General features: G+C 37.3%; 1 protein-coding gene across 1 annotated transcript in view; it reads right to left on the bottom strand.

Annotated features, from left to right (window-relative positions):
- Nucleotides 1-10,526, bottom strand: part of LOC103608244 (focadhesin-like) — a 41,105-nt gene continuing 30,579 nt past the window's right edge. Inside the window, exons 12-16 of the mRNA XM_008592699.1 lie at nucleotides 8,557-8,734; nucleotides 6,599-6,696; nucleotides 4,842-5,093; nucleotides 2,694-2,769; nucleotides 1-391 (exon numbers count right to left, since the gene is read on the bottom strand). Of these exons, the coding sequence (XP_008590921.1) occupies nucleotides 318-391; nucleotides 2,694-2,769; nucleotides 4,842-5,093; nucleotides 6,599-6,696; nucleotides 8,557-8,734 (678 nt within the window). The 3' untranslated portion in view covers nucleotides 1-317. The remainder of the gene's footprint in view (nucleotides 392-2,693; nucleotides 2,770-4,841; nucleotides 5,094-6,598; nucleotides 6,697-8,556; nucleotides 8,735-10,526) is intronic.

The raw sequence follows: 10,526 nt of genomic DNA, 5'->3' as shown, positions 1-10,526 counted from the left end.
AAATTCACAAGATTATTTTACTAGAATTTAGGGGAGAGGAGATGATATAGTCAAATTTCACAAAGAAAATCTTCATGTCAAACTCTAGCCAAACAAAGAAAATTCAAGTTCCTGTTTCAGTCTCATCTGGCTTGAGTACCACAGCAATGTACCTCTTTCATGGCATGCATGTGTCAACCTGTCTGTGGCCACATTTTCATGACCTTAACACTCTGTATCATATCTCAGCAATTCCAGACATGAGTTCTGAGAAACTTCTTTCATTTCTATGGTTTTCTTCATCCAGTTGAGGATGGTTCTGGCTACTGCAAAAGTGTTCACCAACCATATGCTCTGGTCCATACGGCTTTCTTCTTAAACTCCGGGAGAACTCTCAAGGACAGAAGGGTGGCTGAGGGGATAAAAAATAAAGTGCACTGTTGAATTTGGTGGAGCTGCATTTGAAAAGGTCATTTTGATCAAAAAGGTGTCAGAACAGAATTTGTTTTTTTCTCACTTGGCTAATCTTCAAGACTAAGAATTCCCATTAAGCCTTTGGTAGAATTTTTATGGCAGAAAACCACTTATAAAGGTTGGGGGGAAAGTTTCTTGAAAAAGTTAACCTGCAATGAGTTAATAGGAAAGTTTGCAGAATTAAAATGAAAACTGACTTCTGGGATGCTGGTGATGTTCTTTTTCTTGATATGGGTGCTGATTACGTGAGTATGTTCCCTTTGTAAAAATCTACTTAAGATTTGTAGTCTTTTCCACATAAATATGATATTTCCATTAAATGTTTAATTAAAGCTAAAAAACAAAAATGAAATCCCTGACCCTACAATAAAATTAGGTTCATGTGCTCAATGGAGCAAGTATGACTATACTAAACTGTATTTCAACATGTAACCACAAGTCTACACTTTTTCTAATCTGTCGTGGGTCCCTCAGGGATCCATTTAAAGTAAGGAAATTCTGTGTAATCTCTTTTGGTAACTTATTATATATCTTATTTTAGAATATTAATATAAACATATTGAGATGTTATTTAAAGTATAATAATGTGGAGTAATGTAGGTAAGCCAGAATTATGCAATTATTGTGTGTGATTCTAATAAACCCATGACTATATAATCAAGTGAACACATGCTTCATTGACCCAAATGACTGTTTTCCTCATCAGTACTAGCTGTTATCTTCATAACCTAAGACAGTATATATTTTGAGTAACCAATGGTATTATGGACCCATGGCCATTAAAAATTAGTCCAAACTCCCTAAGGAAAATGAATAGAGGAAATCCTAGCAGCAAGTTTCTAGGGACTGATTAAGTTAAGATATGCCCTGATTCTCAATGAAGTTCTGTGGTTTATCAGAATCATGTGGGGGGACTATTGTAATATACACATGCTTCCCACTCACTTTGGGGATAGGGAAAAGGCCCAGAACCAATGAATTATTTCTTGTTTGGCAACCAATAAAGTAAAATATAGGTCATACTTGACTCCAGCCTGACCAGATAAATTACTCCAGCCTGACCAGATAAATTATCACAGAATAGGCCAATAGGCATCATTCTGAAGCTGAGACTTTCAGTGAAGTATTTTACAGCATGATGGCCACAGCCACTGGAGGACTCCAGACCCCCAAGTCCTAAGACATGGATGACAAATACAAGCTGTCTCAGAGCACAGGGCCAATGCCCAAATGACTTCTCAGATTTGAGTAAAAAAAGCTACATGATTTTCACAGAAAGCTCTTCCATGTTTGTGGACCCTACATGCACAGTTTAACAAAGTCAGTAGAGAATTATAAAAGACACAAAAACCATCTTAATGCCTGAAAGTATGGGAAATGCCTAGTTCCCTTGGCAAAATACTATGCAGCCATTAAAAATACTAATTATGGGGCCGAGCCCATGGCGCACTCGGGAGAGTGTGGCGCTGGGAGGGCAGCAGCGCTCCCGCTGTGGGTTAGGGAAATGCCTAGTTCCCTTGGCAAAATACTATGCAGCCATTAAAAATACTAATTATGGGGCTGAGCCCATGGCGCACTCGGGAGAGTGTGGTGCTGGGAGGGCAGCAGCGCTCCCGCCGTGGGTTAGGATCCTATATAGGGATGACCAGTGTGCTCACAGCGCTCACTGGCTGAGCGTGGTGTGGCCAGTCTCAAAAAGGACAAAAAAAAAAAAAAATACCAATTATGAAGGCAGTATAAAAACAGGTTTAAATGCTTTAAAAATAACTTTGAAATTAAAAAGGTAGTATTAAATTGTCTGTGTGTATTTTTTTCTTAAATATATATAATTATAAATATATTAAAACAATATTCAAACAGACAGGGTCAAAAACTTAAGAAAAATATCAAAATTGTTATTGGGCAATGGGACACTGGATTTCTCTTTGCTGCTTTTTTCTTTTTTTTTTTTTTTTTTACTTTCCTGAATTTTCCAAATTTTAATTAAAATCATATTTTACTATTATAATAAAACATTTTTAAACTACTCAAATAAAAGTTAAATGTAAAGCTACTATAACTCTTTTTTAATCCACTTGCTGGTTCAAAATGCCACATTGCTGATAGATCCAGATTACTTCTCTAAGCTAAACCAAGATGAGCCCTTTCAGAAACCAATATACACTAGAATACAATTCTGCATCACAGGCAACAATGGATGATTTTTTACCTACATTGAGCATAAAGCATGGAAGTAATACCTTTTAAAAGGTCCCTGGATTTTGCTGAGAGGGCTTCTTTGGGGCTTTCCATGATGCTGAATAGCCAGTCAATGAACTAGGGTAAAAATGAAGAACAGTGTCAGTGAAGAGAATTTCACTCTCAGCAAGAGATCAGTCAGTCCCTTAGGCCTGACACATAAGTATTAGTATAACAGTCTTTAGGCAATACCTGTCTGGGCTGGGGAGTAGACAAGAGACAGGGGCCAAGCACTAGATATGGTAAGGTTGGACATAGCTCCCATTTATTCTAATGACTAGCAAAAGTCAAACCTCTTTCCCCTGCTGAGACCTGGTACATATTTTAGAAGTGAGACAGACATGGACCCAGAGGCCTCCTGTATGCCATGAACATTAGCTCTCACCATTCTGAGACCCAGAGAGTTTCAGAACTTTGTCCAAGTCTACTCCTAATGAATAGCAAAGTCAAGATTTGAACCCAGCCCTGGCTTCAAAGACCCATGCTCTTTCTTTGCATCAAGCAGCCTCCCACTTGGTTCCATGTACACCCTGACCTAGTCTCCTAGGCTGGGAAGTAAATAGGGAACACATCTGGTATAAGCCCCGTTTTTGAAACAAAATATGTTTCTGTAGAAGAAAACAGTTTGTGCCCAAATGAATATGAAACAGGAAGTTGAAATGCAAGAGAAAGGGCATAAAATAATTTACTAGACAAAGCCAAGCATGTTAATTGTGAATAAATCCTGCAAATGACGTAGAATAGAAGCTCATAGTACTCATGAGTTTGACTGACCTCCCAGGATGCAGCCAAAATTGTTTTTAAATTAGATACAGGATAAATATCATCAATGACTGGATGTTGCCAATCTTGGCTCATTAAAAAACACATACATGAGCGATAGGTACTAGGCATTTTAACTTCAGACATAGAAACTGGGTTGAAGAAAGAGTAAAATAAGGAGAAAAAATATTCCTAATTCCCTGCTTTAATTAAAAACTTTTTTTGTTTATTTCCTTTTTCTCAATTTCATTTTATAATATCCTACTGGTAAGTAAATAAATCAAGCACCACTAACACATAATCGATACAAGATGTCTACACTGTAGTCCAAAGTGAACATGGTGTCTCAGTCCAGAAATAACATAAGGCGAGGTCACATTTAAATTTATTTTGATTTAAAATGGAACATAAAACACAAAATTTGGGGAGGCAATATTAATGATTATCAGGTTAAAGGAAAAAGTCATTTTAATTGAAACACTCAGTGGATACACAGTTCAGAAATGCTTTTAAAGATTAATGTTTCAGATTTCAAGAATAAGCAACAAAAAGTTAGCTGTAAGTTTTCAACCTCATAAAAATCCAATTTTGATTAAATGGGATTCAAAAAACAGTCTTCCAATCAACTATATTAAAGATAGGTCAGAGCCATGTAATGAGAAGTTCAGGAAGCAAAGTGTTTTCACTAGCTCTGCAGAACAGCGAGTAGACTGGGGAACCTCAATATTAAAAACCAAAGGTGTTTCCTACAGTTTGGACTTTCCTAAGGGCAAGGGTGATGGTGTCAGACCTTTACTAACCCCCATTTGGCATCTAGCAGAGGCCAGAGGCATGATGGGTACTGGAGCATGTCCGCGGGATGGAATGAGCTGTGGAGAACCCTAAATATGCTATAAGAAGATGGATGTTCCAGACATACATTTCCCCTGGAAAGAGTTCTCTGATCACCCCAGTAATTGTTGATCATCTTCCCGCCTTTCTCATCACCACTGTAACCTACTCATCATACCACCTCACAATCTTGAATTTGTCTTCTTGTCTGTCCTTACTTGAGATTCTGAGCTCTCTGAGACTCAGTCATCCTTTCTTCCCCAAGGTCAAGAACACATGTGCCTTCGACAAATGAATGAAAACATGACCTTATCTCTCCAACCCATCCCCATCTGTAAGAGAGCTGTTCCTGTTGTCATTGTTTTTAATCAGCAGGTGCACTGAGCCTGGGCTAGCCTCAATCTGTTGAATTCTGCATCTGGCTGAGATTCGGCCCTGAGTACAAAAGCCTGTGGTGTAATTCAAGTTTCACTTAACTCCCATTTCAATATTCCAGCAGAAACTGCTGAAAAGAAAATGGCTGCCTGCCTTGCTAAGTAGGTGGCTGCCAACCGCACCTTCTGGGTCTGTTCTTTCCATGGCTCTTTCTGCAGCAGAAGAAGCATGCTACTGGGAAGAAGAGTGAGAGCCTCCTGCAGAGTGACCCTGTGCATTGGACTCATGCCAAGGAAGCTTGATGCTGGCCCAGCTGGGCCATTCTCCTGATGCCATGGCAACCAACTGGCACTGAGGCCAAGGAGGAGAGGGGCAGCATGGTCTGCCCATGCAACCACTATGGCTGCAAATATCAGCAACAAGAAGTCCAAAGCCTATGACGGAAATAGAAAAAAACATTAGGCCATATGTTTTAATAGTTCAAAGTAACATACACAGCCCCATGATGCAATGTCATCTTCCCCTTTACCCAACCCCCCTGTTACAACCCTTTCCTAGAAGGGGTACTAAACAGCAAACTCAATTTCCATGCTTAATGAAGAGACATTTTAGAGCTTTGGAAGGTTTCTGAGGTCCCTTTATGTGATAAAAGAGATCCAGCAGTTTCATTATTATTACTCTAACATTTCAGGAGAAACATAATTTATTTAATTCCTAATCACACCAAAACCAAACACTTTTCTGTTTTGACTTTTTCAAAGAGATTAAGAAATTGAGAGATATGGAGAAATGGTTATTGTGGTGGCCAAAACTGATTTTTAAAATTACATATAGTCTGATTCTATTTTTGAGCAAATCTCTCTTCATGCATTTTAAAAATCTGTCTAGAAGCCATTGAGTTAGATTTTAGACTAGACACTTGCAGAAATGGTGGTAATGGGGGCCACCTCTGAGTTGTTGGACTACTGTGATTTAAATTATACTTCTTTCTGCTTATCTGTATATCTAAATGTTTTAAGATTTTTGTGAGAAAACAGAGAAAGTTAATAAAAACTTAGGAAATCACAAGAAAAAGAGGAGAGATTATGCTAATTCAAATAAAAGTTCAAAAAGTATGTCTCAGTCTCTTAAATTTCCTAATCTCACAATTTAAAATTTCAAAAAGACATAACAAAAAAAAAAAAAAAAAAACTGAGCGGAATTTCAAAGAACATCCCAGCTTATACAAACTTTACTCACAATAAACAGGATACTCATGAAGCATGCCCATAGAAAAACTTCTACTAAAAAATGCACAGCAGCCAGCTGAGTCAAGAAAATGAGAGTAGGAAAGAGCTGTCTTCATTTTATTAATATTTATTAACTTATTTTATTAATCTTTAATAATTTATTAATTATTAATTTATTAATCTTTTTCTTTTTAAACTCACTATTAGTGGTTTTTACTTTGGGCGGGTCATAAGTCATTTTGCATGTGTGATGAAAACTCCCCTTCAGTATGTGTACACATGCACATAAGCACTGGCACGTACAGATTATTCACATATACTTCAGAAACCTCTTCAAACCAGGCATTTTTTTTTTAGCCATATGCTTAACTTGTGCAGAGGCCAGAGCCCTGTACTGCCACATTCTTTATGGGATCAAACCCAAGTCCACAGAACCTTGGGTTCCCTCTCCGGCTAGTGTCCTTTGTGTTCTGCCTGTCAAGGAACATATTTCGTTGAAAATATTTCTCAAAGGGCAGCCCCAAGTGTCTCCAAGAGCATGGTGAGAATACCCATTTCCTTGTGCCATCAGAGAATCGTTAACAGTGTTTCTCAAAAATAAAATGAAGGAGGGAAAGAAAATCTGCAAGCAGCAACACACTCCTCTTTTGGGAGAATGAATCTGTGCTCTTTATTTCAAAGAAGCTGCAAACTACTCTTCTACATCGTACCTCATCGAGAGCCACATTCTGAACAGATGTTGACTGGTGAGCAACATTTCTGATATAACCCATCAGTTCCAAGAGCCACTCCATTCTCTTCAACACACCTGAAACAAAAAGGACATTTTCTTACTAGGACATGATTTCCCTTTGAAATGTAAATCAGCAATAACCATCATAAGTAGAACACCTGGTAAGGATTCCACCAAACAGTTTCAAGTTCTCTTGCAATACCTGAGACTTGTGATTGCCCGTGAAAGATACTATTCACAACTGTATTTTGTCCTTCGTTTTTAAAAGCTAATCTATTCTGCAGACCTCCCTGCACACTAGCAATGAAATGCATTTACTGGAGTTTTTCTCTCAACATTAAACATATCAAGAGAAATCTGGCAGGCCAACTAACCAGTCATGTTGAATCTTGGATAACTAGTTGTTTTTACAGTCCTCCTTTGTTTAAGTGTTCCCAATTTGTGCCAAAAATCACAGAGAAAACCTACCAAAGATATAAAAAGATATAAAACCAAAGATATGAAAAGAAAAATTAAAACTGGCCATTATAGGGTAACTGGCAAACAAACATCAGCAAATATATTAAATTTTTTCCTTTTTATTTTTTAAAAGTGAGGATTCCCAGCACAGTGAAGACTACAAAGGAAATTTTTCAAAATTTTGTTAAGAGGGAAATGGGAACTACATTTTAGAGCTGGCTAGTTAGAACCAAAGGCAACATCAAACTTGTTTCGGTCTATTGCATGTATCTTCATGCTTAATTGGAAACGCCTATTAGATTTCTTCCTGACAAACACACTTTTGGTTTAGAGTAAAAAAATCTACTCTCTCATCACAGATTCATTTTTCAGTGGGCAGGCACTAATGCCAATATGAGAGAACTGTCTCAATTGCCAAAGAGGACAATGAATCAAAATTTCCTATACAGCCTTGTAGAGTATTACAATCATGTTTGTTAGTTTTCATTTAAAATTAAAAAGATACAAGAGATCAATGGGGAGATAGGGCACATAAACACAAGTAACTAAGGGCTTTCCAGCCACATTTGACCTGCTTAAGCCAGGTGCCATTCAGAACCTGAAGGTAGTCTAGAGAAATTATGAACATATGACCAAACAGATGGCAGGAGCAATGAGGGAGCTCCCTTTTCCAATGATTATTTCAGTATAGAGTCTAAAATGGCCTAAAAGTTCCACCACATGATTAATTAGCAGAGCTTCAGGCTTGAAAATGTAAATAGGGTGGTCAGATTTTAGAATCCTCACCCCTAAGAAGTTCTTCTATAGAAAAATTATTTAATTTTTTGTTAGTTAAATTTGTTGTTTTTAATTAACTGTTTGTAAAATGACCATCCAAAAGCCATTTTCATGAAATCGTCAGGCAGAATCAATTGAAATTTTGTGCGTTTAGAAAACTGAAGTTAAGGGCTGGCCCGGTGGCGCACTGCTACAGTGCGCCGCTTGGGAGCGTGACGGCGCTCCCGCCGAGGGTTCGGATCCCACGTACAGACCGGCCGCTCACTGGCTGAGCGAGGTGCGGGTGCAACGCCGATGGTTGCGATCCCGTTGCCGGTCGCGGTCCGGTACGGGTGCGACACTGAGGGTTGCGATCCATTGCCAGTCATGAAAAAAGACAAAAAAAGGAAAAAAAAAAGAAAAGAAAACTGAAGTTAAACAGGCAGAAGCTACCTGGCACACTTGTTTGTATTCTTAAGGATTTAGAGGGCCAAAAACAACATAAAAACCCTCAAAAGAATCCATTCTCATCTCCAAAAAGTGGATGTTATGAGCTCCAACAACTCATTTCCATCCAAGGCACTCCTCATTTGTAGTAAGAATCCTAACCCATGTTAAGAAAGCATTAAACTAGTTTTGAAGTTGAGAAAACAAAGTGCAACTTAAAAGGGATGGCAGGCAGATTTCTTGTTCCTGATGTTCCCCCCAAACTGGCCTCACCTGTGTTGGCATGGCTTACAATCCGTGCCTGGTATAAGCTGTGCAGAATTGTCCAGGCAAGAGTCTCTTTTTCATGGTGCTGCACAGCAACACTGAGCATATCAATCAAGCTCATCAAGGAGAATCGTCCTTGAGAGACTAAGTACAGTTTGACAAAGGCGGCCTTTTCTATGTTGCTCTGCAAAAAAGCAAATTGTTCAGTTACTGTTAAATTAACTGAAGTAGCTATAGAACCTTAGGGCAAGGGCAAAATAGAAAGGGTGAGTTTGATGTTATTATTCCAAATGCTAAAACTGTTCATTTTCTGCAGCATGTGATCTATCTGCCTATGTGCTCTATTAAAATGTACATACAATAGAGGGTTGCAATGTCACCTCCTGTTTCTTCCTTAAAACCATAAATGTGTTTAGAGGTTAGTTGGTAATGAAGTTTAGTAAGAATACACAAATAATAATAATAAAATGATAACTAATAAATACAGTACTCATGTGCCAGGCACCATTCCAAGCACTTAACACGTATTAATTCAGCAGTTTTCAAAGTGTGGTACACAGACCTCTGGGGGTTCCCAAGACCCTTATAGACATTCTGTGAGGTCAAACTATTTTTATAATAGTACTGAATTGTACCAGTATGCACTGTATTTTTCATTGCCACTTGTAATTTTTCAAAAAGCCATTTTCACTTAAAATATCCTTGTAAACAAAAATGATTATTTCCTTAAAACTTGGCCCTGAGTACACAACTTTTTAATATTCTGTGTGACAAACTGGGAATATGCATAAAAGACTCTTCTCCTGTAAACCCATATATGATGGTTGTCTCAAGGAAAAATATTTGTAAGATTGAGTTGTGAGCTGAAATAGCCACTGTTTTCATGGAATACCATTTACTTGAAAAAATGATTGATGGACAAACTATGGTTATTCGAACTGGTTGTTTGACATATTATTTTCTTAAAATTTAAAGAAGTAAGATTGTTACTTCAAGTAAAATACCTGACAGTATTTGTTGCCAATGATAAAATCTGATCTTTCAAGAGAAAATTATATTTGTAGAAAATTTGTATCTGCTACTATGAGCTTAGCAGCCTCCCAATATGTAAAAGGCTTTTCTAATGAGATTGTTGGTGATATTAACAATATAATGTCTTGATATTGTATAAAGAAATGTATCAACATTTGGAAGATCCTCAAAAATTCAGTGAACCACTATTTTCCAAATGACCAATACATGGTATTACAAAGTCATGCATGGGTAAAAGACCCAAAGTGCAAGACAGACCAATGGATTTTAACATAACAAAGTATGTAAATTTCAATGACATGGCTTTGGACTCCACATTGCAATTAACCTTTAAGAAACTACCAGCTGTTGGGTTTTGGTGCAATATAACAGAAGGATATCAGTAATTATCTGAGAAGACTATTAACACACTTTTCCCCTTTCCACCTATATATCTGCATGAGGCTTGAATTTCTTCCATACTTCACCAAAACAATATCAAATAGTTTGAATAAAGCAGCAGCCATGAGAATCCAGCTGCCTTCTATAAGCCAGACATTAATGAGATTTGCAAAAATGTAAAACAATGCCACTTTTCTTGCCAATTTTTTGTGCTTTGTAAAATTTTATTTTTATTCTTTTTAAGAAGTAGTGGGTTTTTTATTATTATTACTTTTAAGCGAATACTTAAAAATTTTCCTCATTTTAATTTCTAATAAGGTAAATGTCAACAGATATGACCCATATAAATAAAAACTCCTCGGGTCCTCAATAATTTTTAAGAAACTAAAGTGTTCTTGAGACAAAAATATTTGAGAACGGCTTTATTGACTATTTAATCCTCTCACATAAACCTCTGCAGTAGATTACTATTATTATCCCTCCTTTACAGGTGAGGAAACAGACACAGAAGCTAAGTAACTTGTTTAATGTCACACAGTTAGAGCGGCAGAATAAGAATTGGA

This window comes from Galeopterus variegatus, unplaced genomic scaffold (assembly GCF_000696425.1).
Source record: "Galeopterus variegatus unplaced genomic scaffold, G_variegatus-3.0.2 Scaffold8197, whole genome shotgun sequence".
NCBI lineage: Eukaryota > Metazoa > Chordata > Mammalia > Dermoptera > Cynocephalidae > Galeopterus > Galeopterus variegatus.
The sequence above is the reverse complement of the archived record's forward strand: the minus strand, read 5'-3'. Positions and strand labels throughout refer to the sequence as shown.